The sequence below is a fragment of the Delphinapterus leucas genome, chromosome 6, assembly GCF_059928025.1.
Source record: "Delphinapterus leucas isolate spDelLeu-1000000601 "Yukka" chromosome 6, BTC_Dleu_Yukka2, whole genome shotgun sequence".
NCBI lineage: Eukaryota > Metazoa > Chordata > Mammalia > Artiodactyla > Monodontidae > Delphinapterus > Delphinapterus leucas.
The window spans coordinates 93,618,855-93,634,112 of record NC_143134.1 but is presented as its reverse complement, the minus strand read 5'-3'; the positions used below and the strand labels follow the sequence as shown (position 1 = coordinate 93,634,112).

Here is a 15,258-nt window from a genome sequence, read left to right as displayed (position 1 = left end):
CTACCCTAGAATTTGAAAATGGGGAAATAAGACTGTCCCCTTAAAATAAGTCTATGAAATCAATACACAATCATCCAGATCACAGATTTGCGAAGTAAACTGTATGCAGTCCACACCAGCATCTTCCTCGGCAACATCTCCCAGGGAATATGAGCAATTTGAAAAGCAGCCCTTGCTGATTCACCTCCCTCCCTCCCCTAGCACCATTCCTTTCACTGCCTCACAGACACGCAATCGCTCCAAGGCCAGCATAATGGAGAGGAACAGGCTGAAGCTATAAACATCTCCAAAGCAAGGACACTCAGTTAGCAGCGGGCCCCCTCCACCACAGAAGCAGCAACAAGGAGGGGTGAGAGAGAGCTGGCAGTGTCCATATCAACACCCTCTTCTGGGAGCTGCCCTGGCTAGGGAGCTCAAGAATCAAAACTCAGACACAGGGTTCCTACCCTGAGAAACAATACATGAGTTTCTTGACATTCACCACTATGGTTGCCCAACTGGCTCCCTAGACTTACCCTTGGCCAAATGATCAGAAAACAAACATTTGATCATAATTTAGCTTCCCAGGATGATCGGCCGACGGGAAAAAAAAAAGTGCTAATCAAAAACATGTATTCTGTTCACTTGGTTATTATATTTTCCACTCTATATGGATAACATTCTTGGTTTTAGACAATTTCTTGTGACTTTTAATTAACCAGTCCCTCAGAGCTCAATTTACTCTGGGGACACCAATAAGTGAATTTCTCATCCTGCAAGCCAAGAATCGGATTTTCCTAGGCAAATGCTTGCTTCCTGGGTCCTTGAAGCACCTTATGAACAGCCCTCTGGCCTTCCCAGAAATCTTCCTCTGCTTCAAGTATATTTTCTGCAAACTGCAATCTTTATATAAACTGGTCATTCCTACCTTAAAAGAGACAGGAATTATTGGCAATTTATCTATATGCATCCTCACCCTGCCCTTGCCTGGAGACATTTCAATAAGCCCCTTAAATTCCAACTTTTTAAAGCCATGACACACTATCGCTACAGCCTTGATTATATGACATTCTTTTCCTTCCCCAAGAATTATGTATGACATTTTTCTCTTTTCAGTGGAAGTATATTAAAACTAAAATGATTTGTTTCCATTATTTCTCAAGTTTCCTAGAGTGCACAAACCAAAACTATAGATCACAATTTTATAATGGGTAGAAATGCTGGTTTTTAATCTGGGTGACTGCTAAATGGGTGTTTGCTATATTAGTCTCTGTACTTTTCCTAAGTTTGAAATAGTTCACTTTCTTAATGTGGCATTTTGAGTAACTTAATGCAGAGCTTTGCACATAATAGGTCCTCAAAAACTATTTTTTGAAAAAAAAATACGATAGTGTGAATGAATATACATTCTCCAGTTCTCTTTAATATATTTGAGATAGATTGAGATAAGCAACTAAGATATTTCATTAATAACTATATTAATGTAGCCCCTTATTTTTCCTTCTTAAGTAATAACAGAGATAAGTGAGATCTCTCTAAGAAAGACATGAGATAAGAGCTTCTGTTTTTATGTACGACTTGAATGTCCTATCTAATTGGGAAATTTTGTATTGAGAAAGTCGTTTGATATGAAAGTTACTTTTTTATAAATTCCCTCAAAATGAAGGACTTGAAAATCGCAATGTCAAACAGGTACCCAAGGAGAACACGCAAGCGGGTGTCAGGCATCGATACCTTGGGTGGCGGCATCAGCATGGTACTCGGGCTCCTCCTCGGGAGGGCTCTGCAGGAAGTACAGCTGCTCGGGCAGCATGTTGGCGATCTTCTCCTTCCCCAGGACGTGGGTGCTCAGAAGGGGGCTGACGCTCCGTTTCACTTTCTCTCTCCTTTCATGGGCCATAATCTTTTTGGTCCGAGCCTTGATGTTCTCCCAGCACTTCTTCAGCTGTTTGAAATCCCGCAGCGACACGCTGGGCTGCGAGTTGTATTCATGGGCGAGCGCCTGCCAGGTACGCTGCTTGAGGGCAATAGTTCGCGCGTCGCTTTTCTTACACTCCAGCACATACTTGTACTTTTCTACTAAAGCCAGCAGGATGCTCTTTTCCAATTCTGAGAAGTATTTGGCAGGTTTTATGATTTCGTTGTTTTGCATTTTCCACTACGTTTCTCCTGGCTGTTAGCTATCCTGGAACAGGAAGTTTGAAACAATCAGTACCAACTCCAGCAATAAACAAGTCAGCGAATCACTCACGCTCTATCCCTGACTTGATTCCCTGGTCTGAAAACGGTACTTTCTTTTCCACTCATGTTGAATTGTGGTATTCTCAAGAAAACATTCAGAAGATTACAAGGAATGGGGTTTTTACTTAAAAGTAGATTTTCAGGTAGGACCTTTGCTGTAGGTCTTGACCATTTTGTGATTATCTGGTACAGGACAGCAAAAAAAAAGTTGAACATCTATGTGGAACTCTAATGTGTTCATTTATTTCTGCTTAATATTAAGGAACAGATAATTCCCCAAATTCATGTTAGGCAGCTTTTAAACTAAACGGGTCTCTCAAAGTTTTGTCACAGCTTAAGACAAGAGAAGCCACTGTGTGATCTAATACAACAGATAAAGTAAATACTACCAAGATTTCAGAATCATCCAGAAATCACCCCAGAAGATCTGACATTTCCATCACTATGTCTGTGACCTTCGTTAGGTCCATGCTCTTAGAAGAACCTCAGTTTCTTTATCTTAAAAATGAGGGCTTGGAGTCTGTGATCCTTAAGGTTTAAGGGCCACTTTTATTTTATTTTATTTATTTTTCTGTTTTTTAAACATCTTTATTGTAGTATAATTGCTTTACAATGGCGGGCCACTTTTAAAAGTGTACAGTTCTGTGTAAATAATTAATATAATTTCAGAAGTGCAAGGGCCTGGACACTTTAGAGCTTGAGTCCAGTGCCTCTCTTTTCTTTTTTTTTTTTCTCCTGGACATTTCATATAAATGGAATAATTCAATATGAGGTCTTTTGTGACTTGTTTTTTTCACTTAGCATAATGTTTTCAAGGTCTGTCTATATTGTAGCATGTATCAATACTTCATTACTTGTTATTACCAAATGGTATTCCATTTTATAGATGTAGCACAGTCTATATCCATTTACCAATTAATGGATTTTAAAAATTGAGATATAGTTGACATATAACATTACATTAGTTTCAGGTATACCACTTTATATATATATATATATATATATATATATATATATATATACACACATATGGAAATGATCACCACAATAAATGTAGTTAATATCCATCACCACACAGTTACAATTTTTTTCTTTTAAGATCTATTCTCTTAGCAACTTTCAAATATACAATATAATACTATTAACTATAGTTGCCATGCTGTATATTACATCCCAGGACTTAACTTACATTATAACTGGAAATTTGTACCTTTTAACCACCTTCACCCATTTTGCCCCCCCCAACTCCCCATCTTTTGCAACTACCAATCTGTTCTGTATCTATGAGTTCTTTTTCTTTTTCCTTCTTCTTCTTCTTCTTTTTTTTTTTTTTAGATTCCACATACATGTGAGATCATACAGTATTTGTCTTTCTCTGTCTGACTTATTTCACTTAGCATAACACCCTTAAGGTCCATCCCTGCTGTCGTATATGGCAGGCTATCCTTCTTTTTTGTGGTTTAATAATATTCCTTTGTGTACCTATATACCACATTTTCCTTATCCCTCTTTTCAACTGAGGGAACTAAACTAAGGGCCAGTAAGGTGAAATGGATTGTACAAGATCACAAAGATGGTGACTTCAGAAGTCAAGAACCTGGACTGCCCTGATAGTTTGGTAATCTTTTCTTTAAACACACCAAATAATAGCCATTTTTTAACACATATTCGTTTAAAGTCTTTGTTCACATATTATAGTAAAAGTTACCAATTTTATATTATTTTAAAACTTTGAAATGACATTACATTTTCTCCCTTATCATTATTATAGTCTACATACCTTTTTATATTTTTAATAAAAATTGTATATATTTAACATACATAGTGAAATGATCACTACAAATAAGCTAGTACTACAAATTACATATCTCCTCACAGTTACCTTTTATATGCTTCACGAGAGCGCCTAAAATCTAGTCTCATCATATTTCCAATATTCAATACAATATTATTAGCTACAGTCATCACTCCTGTACACTAGATCTCTAGACTTATTCATCCTACATAACTGCACTTTGTACCATTTGACCAACATCTCCCCGTTTCCCCCACCCCCCCATCTCCAGCCCCCAGTAAGCACTGTTCTACCCTCTGCTTCTGTGAGTTTGAATAGCCTGGTATTCTTAGTATCATTTCACAACTATCTCTTGAGCTCTCACCTTGGGTGACTCCAAATTACTCAACCATGACTCCCTAGGTCATCTTGCCATCCTCCCCAGTGCTGAGCCAGCATCTTTCACACAATAAATGCTTAATAAATGTCTTATTCCACTGAACCTATGTGTGTCTTATGACTGCACAGTTTTCCACATCTTTTAATCACAGGAAACTTCCTACAAATTAATCTCTCAGTTACATTATGGCAAGAATGTTGCTAAGCAACAGAGAATGCAGCAATAAAGCAAGCGTTGCATGTCCCCTTCGTGGAAAGGGCCAACATGCCCAGTCCTCCTTACATTCTCTAGGCCTCTGATTTTTCAGAATAACAGGCAAGCATCAAGATACTGATGATATAGTCCATTTAAAACTGACCAACCGGGCTTTTCTGGTGGCGCAGTGGTTGGGAATCCGCCTGCCAATGCACGGACACAGGTTTGAGCCCTGGTCTGGGAGGATCCCACATACTGCGGAGCAACTGGACCCATGCGCCACAACTGCTGGGCCCGCACTCTAGAGCCCGCGAGCCACAACTACTGAGGCCCATGTGCCTGGAGCCCGTGCTCTGCAATGGGAGAGGCCACCGCACCGCAACGAAGAGTAGCCCCTGCTTACTGCAACTGGAGAAGGCCCACACACAGCAACGAAGACCCAACACAGCCAAAAGTAAATAAATTAATTAATTAAAACAAAAAAACCCTGACCAACCTGTATTGAAAGAATTAGAAACTAACTTGAAAGGAGTCCCACTGGCCAAAAATGGGACATTTGAACAAGGGTGATGGGTACACAAAGATTCATTAAATTATTCTCTTGATCTTTGTGCACACTTGAAAAGTTCCACAATACAAAGCTGGGGGGTGGGGGGAGGCTGTGACTTTTAAATTTATGGTACACTGATTTAAAATCACACCATTACAAGTCAGCTCTTCACCTACTATGCCTGGGGAGGGGTTACTATTGTTGTAAATAACTGAAATCTGTTAGATCTGAGGCTGGAGGGGACCCAGCCAGATCAGAGAGCCTTGAAATAGAGGCCAAGGAATGTAGGCTTTACATGGGGGCAACAGAGCCTGTTCAGGGTCCCCCACTATGTACGACCTCCTCCCAAAAGTTAAAGTTAGTGTGATCAGTGTCTCCAGATACAAGGTACCTCACATTCATCATGGACACATCAGTATCAGAAATCGAGAGATTTAGACAAGTCAAAGGTGGTTTGGCCCTCAGGTCTTGGGCAAAGAGAAATGAGGGGGAATTTATCTTTGGAGATGTGTCCCTGTACCCCTAAATTATCAGGCCTACGCTTCAGTCACGTTGCTCTAATGTTCCTACAATGATCCAATCCAGGCCCCTTCTTCCCCAAAAGTCCAAAATTAATTTTTGCCTTCATCAATACTCCTATTTCCTATAAATCAGTGTTCCCAAACTGAAATTTATTAACACACCCTCCCTATAATATATCTCTTCTATATGATCTCTATCTGCCAAGATGACTACGTTCAACTTTATATTCTATAGTTTTTATTATGAAATCAATAGGTATACTGAATGTTCTTAAACTACACAGCCCCCAGAGCAGATTCTGATCTGAAGCCCATCCCAATTCTTCTGCCCCCAGAAGATGTCTACCCACTCTTTTTAAGAATCACTGCTGGGGCTTCCCTGGTGGCGCAGTGGTTGAGAGTCCGCCTGTCGATGCAGGGGACACGGGTTCGTGCCCTGCTCCGGGAAGATCCCATATGCCGCGGAGCGGCTAGGCCCGTGAGCCATGGCAGCTGAGCCTGCGCGTCCGGAGCCTGTGCTCCGCAACGGGAGAGGTCACAACAGTGAGAGGCCCGCGTACCGCAAAAAAAAAAAAAAAAAAATCACTGTTATAAGGATCGGGAATCTGATTCACAAATGAAAAAGGAATTGTTCCCTGTTTCATTCTATTAAAGGTAATGCTATTTTATACATTATATATTAATGCTATTTTATACATTATATATTTTTTCTTTTTAAATAAATATTTTTTATATCCTTGATTATTTCAAGATAAATTCCCAGAAGAGGAATGGTTGCCACAAAATATAAAAACACTCAAGACTTCTGTTCCATCACCATCTGCCCTCCAGAAATGGTGTACTAATTGACATGCCCACTTCATTGACTTCTGTTGTTAACATTTTTTAAATCTGTGCCAACTGTGGCAGTGAAAAAATGTCCCTTCATTGTTTAGTGATATATGAATTGCAGCTCTCGGCAAATAAGCCATACTCTGCCTGAACAAAGTCCCTTTGATACTTAGTGGAAATGAAACTACATGGAATTAGTTCCAAGCAATTTAATACTTGTTCCTCACAATGTGTGCAGTACCACTAACTGCCACCAGGTGGTGGTGGGCTGGGGGGTTGTCTAAATTCATAAGGATCTTAAGTGCGGCCAGTTAAGTCTCTAATAAGAGCAATAATTACAATAGCAGATTTTTTTTTTTTTTTTTTTTGGTACGCAGGCCCCTCACTGTTGTGGCCTCTCCCGTTGCGGAGCACAGGCTCAGCGGCCATGGCTCACAGGCCCAGCGGCTCCACGGCATGTGGGATCTTCCCGGACCGGGGCACAAACCCGTGGCCCCTGCATTGGCAGGCGGACTCTCAACCACTGTGCCACCAGGGAAGCCCCAGCAGATAATTTTTATTGAGCCTTTACTGTGAATTTGACACAATACTAACTGCTTAATATGCACTGTATCATTTAATCTTCCCAAAAATAGCCCCTGAGAGCATCATTTGTTACACTGTTAAAAAAAAAAACCAACAACAAAAAAAAACCCACAAAACTTTATGAAAGTATCACAAATACCAGAAGAAATTATACAACTCTCAAAAGCAAATACTCAGAATTACCAACACCTGGGGACCATTAATAGCCTATTAATTAAACTATTATTTAATCACTAGCTAAGTAAATCCAAGTTACCAATTTACTTTGCTTAATTTTGTAGAACAGCAGGCCTCCCTCGGCCATGTGGTTGCATCCTTCCGGGCTATAAAGGGATTCTGGTGTGAGACAGTGTACCCCAAAGGTCCCCTATGGATCCCCAACAGCCTCCTGAAGCAGGCTGTTTATCCCCACTAAACCAATTATTTTTCCTATTTCCTGGATCAGAAAAGTGAGGCTCCGTAACTTGCCGGTGATCACACAAATAGTAGCAGCGCTAGGATTCAAACCCAGGTCTGACTCCAAGCCCAGGCTGCTCTCTGATCCGCTTAGCCCTCTTCTTTCAGACCTAATGACAGCCTCTAGTGCCCCAGGTCAAATTACATATCAATTAGCAATCTGATTGTCAGCAGGGACAACCTAGGAAGAGCTGTGCCAGCTTCCATCATCTCCATTTGTTGGCTCCTCCCCTCCCTTCCCCACTCCCATCACCTCCACCCTTCTAGGTCTCAAACCTGGGGTCCACAGCTCCCCACCCCAACCCAGATGCACCCCTCTCACTCTAACTAGGGTTCTGAAATAATTTCCACCGTTGATCTGTTAAGAATGTATGTTTGAAAAGTAACTGTAGCAATAACATAGAGCTTTAAAATGGTCCACACCTCAAGGGGAACTGGATGCTGACATTCTGCTTGAGCACCTGACAGTCCTAAGTAAACAAACACTTCCCAAAGAAAGAGATCTCCAAGACAAGCTTGTTAATAGAAACTTAGAGGCTAGAAAGCACATTATAGCTTAAAACTGCTTAGGAACGTCCATAACTGGTTATAGATGACAACACAACAAGCCTTCTCTGCTACATTAGCCTTTATTAGAAACTGCCCTTCCCTTGTAGGGAACTCCAACTCCCCTCTGTACGGATCATCTTTTTTGGCTGCTGTTCTGCTAGACAGAGTGCTACCTGTTCTTATGCGTGGTTGTAGAACAACAAGCAGCCCAGAGACCCCACAGTGAGCCTCAGCAAGATTTAATGAATGAATGTATTTTGATTTAGTCATAAAACTGTCTACCATGCACAGAATGAGTATCATACATAGTAAAACAATCAGTACACCAAAAAGCTGCATTAAAGTAAAAATGGTCAAATAAAATAGCAAAATCCAAATGCAATGGAAGTTCCTCTTGGGCTAAGCAAAGACCCATAGACAAGACTAAATAAAATAGCAGGATTCCAATACCATAAAAGAACAAAGCGGAAATAATCAGCACAATTCCCAAAACACTAACACTGACTAAACCACCAGAAGATTGTAATAAGTACATTTAATATGCACCTTAAAAATCCATCAGTTAGGGGACTGAATGTTTGTATCCTCCCCCCCAAAAAAATTCATTTGCTGCAACCCTAACTCCCAGGGTGACTGTATTTGGAGATTAGGCTTTTAAGGAAGGAAGTAAGATTAAATGTGGTCCTAAGGATGGGGCCCTGGTTCAAGAGGATTAGTGCCCTTAGAAGAAAAGACAACAGAGAGCTTGCCCCTCCCCGCACTAACCCCAGGGCTTACAAAGAGGCCATGTGAGCACACAGAGAGATGGCAGCCACCTACAAGCCAAGAGAAGAGCCCTCAGAATGAAACCTACCTTGCCGGCACCTTGATCTGGACTTCTTAGCTTCCAGAACTGTGAGAAATAAATTTCTGTTGTTTAAGCCTCCCAGTCTGTGGTCTTCTATTATGGCAGGCCAAGCTGACTAACACATCACCTAATGATATTTTAAGTCCACCAAGGGTCAAACTAAGTCCTAAAATTTGAGCAAAGACCAGAGAAAGTTGGCCAGATTTTACTTCTACTGCTATTTGTAGAAAAGGGAGTTCTTTGAAGTCAACACTCAGGATGGGAACCATGACTAAAAATCTGTGACACTGAGATCTCAGACAGATATTAGGATATTAATGCACTACTGCTCAAGTGAAGTGAAATAACCAAGACAGTAGATGCAGAGAACCTGGGTTCAAATCCTGAATTCAGCACTCACCTAGCTGTGTGACTTTGGGCAAGTCAATTAACCTCTAATGCTTCCTCTGTAAAACAGGGTTAATACTCCCTACTCTGCTTTATTCTCTCTACACAACTATCCTGCAATGGGAGTAAAGAATCACAGACTAGATCTTCAATAAATTTTAGTTCTTTGCACCCCGCTCACCCATACTGAACTGCTTCCAAAAGTAGAACAGTGGTCTAAATACAGCATATACTCAAATACTTATTGGCTCTTTTATTCATAGACATACAATTCAACAAATATGTAATGGACTCCTGCCAAAGGCTCAGTACTGTCCTAGAGTATGTGGGAGATACAAAGACAAGCTGAAGGAGCATTGGCATGCAGAAACTGACAACCAAAAGGAAAGGTACAATGAATGGACACCATAACAGAGGACAAAGCACCCTGGGTGCTCAGAGAAGAGGTTAATTTGCACTCTTCATGAACAAGAGGACATTTGAGCTAGATCTTTAAGAATGTATAGGATATGAACAGAGAGGGCTGAAGGAGATCATTCAGATAAATAATTGATAAGAAAGGACCTGGATTCTGAGTGGTGGTGATGTTAATGGAAAGGAGGCGGTGCATGCCAGGGACTGTTTCAAAGTGAGAAATGACCAGGACGTGTGTGTGTCCACACTACGGTGGGGGATCAAGAGAAAGTAGAGGCAAAGAGGATACAGGAGGATTAAACAAGCACCTAGAGCACCTATATGCGCAGGCACTGGAGGGAGGGGTATTCCTTAAGATCCAGGAGACCACAGTCCAGTGAAGACATATCACAACACAGTGTACTGTGGATGGGCTGGTGACAAGGCAGTGTGATAAGCACAGTCACAGAGATGTGCCCAGGGATGTTACTCCAGGATTGGGTGGGATTAAGAATAAGGACCTTAATTCCTATCAGAATAGACTGTAAATAGAATTAGCATTAGAACAAAGCAGGGCCACTTTGGAAAGACTGAAAGAAAGAACAAATACAGAACTGGTGAGTAAGCTGCAGGAAATGTGGCAGCCAATCCCTGAAGGGAGGCCTGGCCACAGGCTATGGGTGATCAGTTTGCTCTAAAGAGATGAAAGCCTATTTCCTATCCTGGTCTGTTGACTCTGTCTCCTGACTCCACATCCCCCAAACAACTTCTTTTGGAAACAACATAGATCCTAACATGTTATAACTAAAACAGGACTTCAGTCCAATCCTCTCATTTTACAGATGAGGAAGCTTAGGCTTAGAGCAAACTACGGGGGTTCCTGGGGTCCCAGTAACAGAGGAGGGCCTAAAAGCGAAGCTTCATTATTTGTTTTCAACCCCTCCCCCCACATCTCTTCTCTGGAACCCTCCCGTCATCAAGATGCCCTTTTGCTAGGTACCATCACTAGCATCACTTTGCCTTCCCCACTTTCCCAATGGAAAACTCGAGGGCACTGCTCTCAAGTCTGACACTCACTCTGTGACGTCAGGCAAGTCCCCTTTCCCCCCTGACTGTTGATTCCTCATCTCTAAAAAATAAAGCTGCAATGGGTGTTCTCTAAAGCCCCATCCGGTGCTGGCAGTCCATACTAGCACTGCTGCTACAATGGTTTTTCTGCAACCTAATTTCCACAGTTCTCTGCCAAAGACGCATAGATGGTATTTTCTGATTATTTATGAGGCTAGTGGAGCTACTAGCCAAAGAAAGAGAACATTGCCACAGAATAAAATGATCTCAGCACTTCAGAGGATTTAAGGCCCACGCCCAGGTTTAACTCTATAGGTTAAGTAGTTCCAAGTGAAACATCTAAAGCAGGTGATGGGATCTCTCTTTCACTACTGTAGCCCCAGCTCCTTGAAGACCACCTGGTACACAGAAGGTACTCCATAAATATTTGTGGAATATACGTTGAAACTAACCTGCTCGCCATTCACATTTTTTACTAATTATATCTAGATGTTCTACTATCTTAAATTTCTTCTTCTATAAAGGATTTCTCAAAACAAAAATCATTTCCTGGCTTCTTCTTGTAAATACTGTTGTATGCCAAATTTTTTACAACATGATACAACAAATTTCTACAGCTATGATGCCTCTGTGATTCCATTTGACACAGAGGTAGCAACAGTCAGACATTACTGTCCCCGTGCACACCTGGCTGTGTACCTGCTCTCACAAGTTCAGACCTGTCTACTCAGGATGGCCACTCACCTGCGCCCTCTCTGTCTTCTTTCTTTCCTTTAGGGGAGCTTCCAGTCTAAACCTAGCACTAAATTTGCTTCCTCCGGTGCTCTCCCTCCCCTTTCCCTTGGCCACCCACTCGAGGCAGCCAAGTAACTGGGAAGTGTTTATTTTTACCATCTGCGTCTGAGGGTGACTGTGAGCAGAACCAGCCTTGTGTTTAAGGCAAGAGCTCCCCCCTCCCGTCCCCCCTCCCTCACAGTTCCCTCTGTGAACCAGAGGCAGGTTCCTAAAGGTCCTGACCCCTTCCTTCCCCTCCCCCACTGCTCCTTCCTAATCCATCTCCCCACCCCCATCCCAGTCTCCCTAAAATTCCCTTGGAGTCATTATTATTATTTATTTTTTTTTTTTGCGATACACGGGCCTCTCACTGTTGTGGCCTCTCCCGTTGAGGAGCACAGGCTCCTGACGCGCAGGCTCAACGGCCATGGCTCACGGGCCTAGCCGCTCCGCGGCATGTGGGATCTTCCCGGACCGGGGCACGAACCTGCGTCCCCTGCATCGGCAGGCGGACTCTCAACCACTGCGCCACCAGGGAAGCCCCCTTGGAGTCATTATTAAAGTACCCTCCACAGAAAGTGCTTTTACAATACAGAAAGTCCCCTTATGTAGGTGTTCCTGCTCCAGCCTGCTTCTTGTCTGTGAGGACTCTCTCCTCTAGGCCCACCACTTCAGCATCAACGGCTCTCAAATCTCTGGGCCCAGACTTGTGGCACAGTGGTTAAGAATCCGCCTGCCAATGCGGGGGACACAAGTTCAAGCCCTGGTCTGAGAAGATCCCACATGCCGCGAAGCAACTAAGTCCGCGAGCCACAACTACTGAGCCTGCACGCCACAAATAAAAAATAATTTATTAAAAAAACCCAAAAAATCTCTGGGCCCAGGGTCTCAAGAATTTACCTTTTCCTGCAGCCCTCAGAATTACTCCGTACTGCAATCTATCCATACCCTTGAGGGGCTCCTCTAACTGAGCTCCTGAGGCATGGAACTACATTTTACTTGTATCTTGAGCACACAATTGACTCTCAGTGTTTGTTCAAAAGAAAGTAGGGGTGTCAGGGAGAACCTCTCTCCAGCCCCATCTTCTCTCCTCAGCACCACACACATTTCCAATTGTCTCCTAGCCACCTCTATCTAGCTGTCCATTATGGGTACCTCAGAAATCTCCAAAAGCAAATGAATTATTCCTCTACCCCCAGACCTCCTGATTTCTGATCATTTCAGCCACATTAACTTGGCTCAAAGCAGAAACCTCAGCGTGCTCTTCAATCACATGGTACCACTCATCACATTTACCACTTCTACATATTTTACCTCAATATCTCTTCTCTCTGCTCCCATCCTCATTGCCTATGTCCAAGGTAAGCCCTAGTCTCCCAAAATGATCTCCCAAACTTCCAGCTCCTCTTCCACACAGCCACCAGAGGGATCTTTCTTAAACACAGTGATGATGCCACAGTCCTGCGTGTAAACCTCTGACATTTCCCCCACTGCCTAAGCAATAAAGTCCATACTGCTCACAAGGCATTCAAGGCCTTTCCAGATTTGGCCCCAATTACAGTGCCCCCTCTACCCCACCCCAAACCACCCTTTCCATGTATGTTTCAACCCAGCCAGACCAAACTCACCTTCGTGCCCTTGAACCTACTGTGTTCTCATGCCTCTAGACATGGGGCCTCCTCTGGCTGGAATTCTTTACCCCAAGATCCACCAAGGGCTCATCTTTAACCCTTAAGTCCAACTCTCATGAAATTTTTGTGAAGCCTTCCTCAACTAATAACCAGGCTATTATGTTTATTTTATTTATAACAGCTTCCTCCTAAAATGAGTTTGAGGCAGTTTACAAACTACGTACACACTGAAACTAGAATTTTTTTTAAGAGAGAGGATATCAGGGCAAAGACAAGACAGAGGTAAAAAAGATAGAAGTTAGGAATTTGTGTAGCATTCAAAACCTCTATAACGTCTCATCTTGTTAAATCTCGTTAGAGGTAGATTAGCCCTGAGTATTCTATCCAGAACGAATGAGTTACTCTTCTCTGATCTCACTGACAGTTGTATATGATTGTACTTCCCATATTTTCTGTGATTTGCTCATTGTGTCCATCTCCCTCACTAGGCTGGGAAATTCCTAAGGGAAACACATAATTTCTGACTCATCTCTCTCCCAGGCATGAAGCATATGACTCAGCATAAGACTGGTGCTCAGCAGACAAGAATTAAACAACTGTCACCATGGACAGGGAAAAAGGTCCTAGTGCTTGTTGAGCTCCCTACCAGGCATTTGAAAAAACATTCTTTAATCCTCACCAAAAAACTACATGGCGGAGAAATAGCAGACCTAGGATTCGAACCTCCCACTGTCTGTCTCTCCAAAGCAGCTGCTCTTCTTTACTAGGCACACGGCTCCCTACTTTCACCATCACTATGTGCCCAAACACCCCCTTCTTCAAGTCCTGGTTTTAAAACAACCCTTCTCTAAGAAGCCTTTCCTGCTCACTCAGGAAAAAAGTCAGCCCGAGTTCAGCCCCGACCTTAAACAACACTCACGTAAGACACGGTCACAGTCGGGAGAGGAAGGGGTGCCTTCTGGGTAGCCGAGCACTAGCGGGCCGGGTGGGTGTTCTTCAGATGGTGTTGTGGGTCCTCAGCTCTCCTTCTACCCCCTGCCCCTGGGTGCAATGCCTGGCCCTTCCTGCCTTTCTCTTCCTTGTTCAGGGTCCAAAGCCTTCCAGTTCTCCCCATTTCAAACTGAACCCCAAAATAATCTCCTCAGGCCCATTGCTTCTCTAACCAAGGGAACTGTATTCAAACACACTCCTTCATTACATCAGTTCCGTCTTTGTACTGATATTTGAAGCACCTTACCAATCTTCAGGGTTGTTGAGCATCCCAATCGCCTCAAACATAGTAAAAGAATTTCAAGAATCATGAGAAGCGACCATGACATTTTAGGAGGCCCCGTCACCTGGCTCTCAACCCATCTGAATACTTTTGGGGTGTCCTGGGAATAATAAGAGACAATTCACTGATCTCACCCCAGGATCCCTCCCCCTCTCTCCTCCCAGACAGGATGCCTGGTCTCTAAGGGCAGGATGGAATCCTGGTCCAGAAAACTGCTGGGGTGGTAGACGCTGGTCCCTTCCTCCATATCCTCTTCCAGAGCTTCAGAATCCTCCCTTCTCCTCCCCCTCCACCCCTTGTCTCTCTGGCCCGGAACTCCCCTAGCAGTCCTCAGTCCTAACTCAGAAACTATGTTTTTGAATTCAACAATTTCCTTGGTAACACAATTGACTTATCTGACATACTAAAATGCACACCCCTGGCCCTGATATTATCCTACCTCCCAGTTTTAAATGTGTAACAAATATATCCTATAACCACTCTCCTGACACTGCAGGAACATCTGTGATCTTAAATGTTACTATACCTAAGAGTCACCCAATCTCCTGAATCAGAATAGGGAGACTAAATAATCTTCTCTATTTCCTACTCCTAAATAAAAATTACTCGTGCAATTTATAGTAGCTACATCACAGCGCCAGTGTGATGACTTAATTAGATAACTCATGCCAACTGTTTGGTACCTAGGGCCTGGTATATAGAAAGTGCTCAATATTTAGCTATGATCATTTACGTACATTATCTCTCACAATAGCACCTGGGGGTAGGCATTAAACGACGCACTCCCCTGCCACCATCCCTCCC

The 15,258-nt window shown here is 42.8% G+C and overlaps 1 protein-coding gene across 2 annotated transcripts in view; it reads right to left on the bottom strand.

Moving 5' to 3' along the window:
- TMEFF1 (transmembrane protein with EGF like and two follistatin like domains 1) overlaps positions 1-15,258 on the bottom strand; it is a 148,109-nt gene that overhangs the window by 121,633 nt on the left and 11,218 nt on the right. For both annotated transcript variants that reach the window (XM_089913466.1, XM_022600113.2), the window contains exon 2: positions 1,714-2,164. In XM_089913466.1, coding sequence (XP_089769592.1) covers positions 1,714-2,131 — 418 coding nt within the window. In that variant the 5' untranslated portion in view covers positions 2,132-2,164. The remainder of the gene's footprint in view (positions 1-1,713; positions 2,165-15,258) is intronic.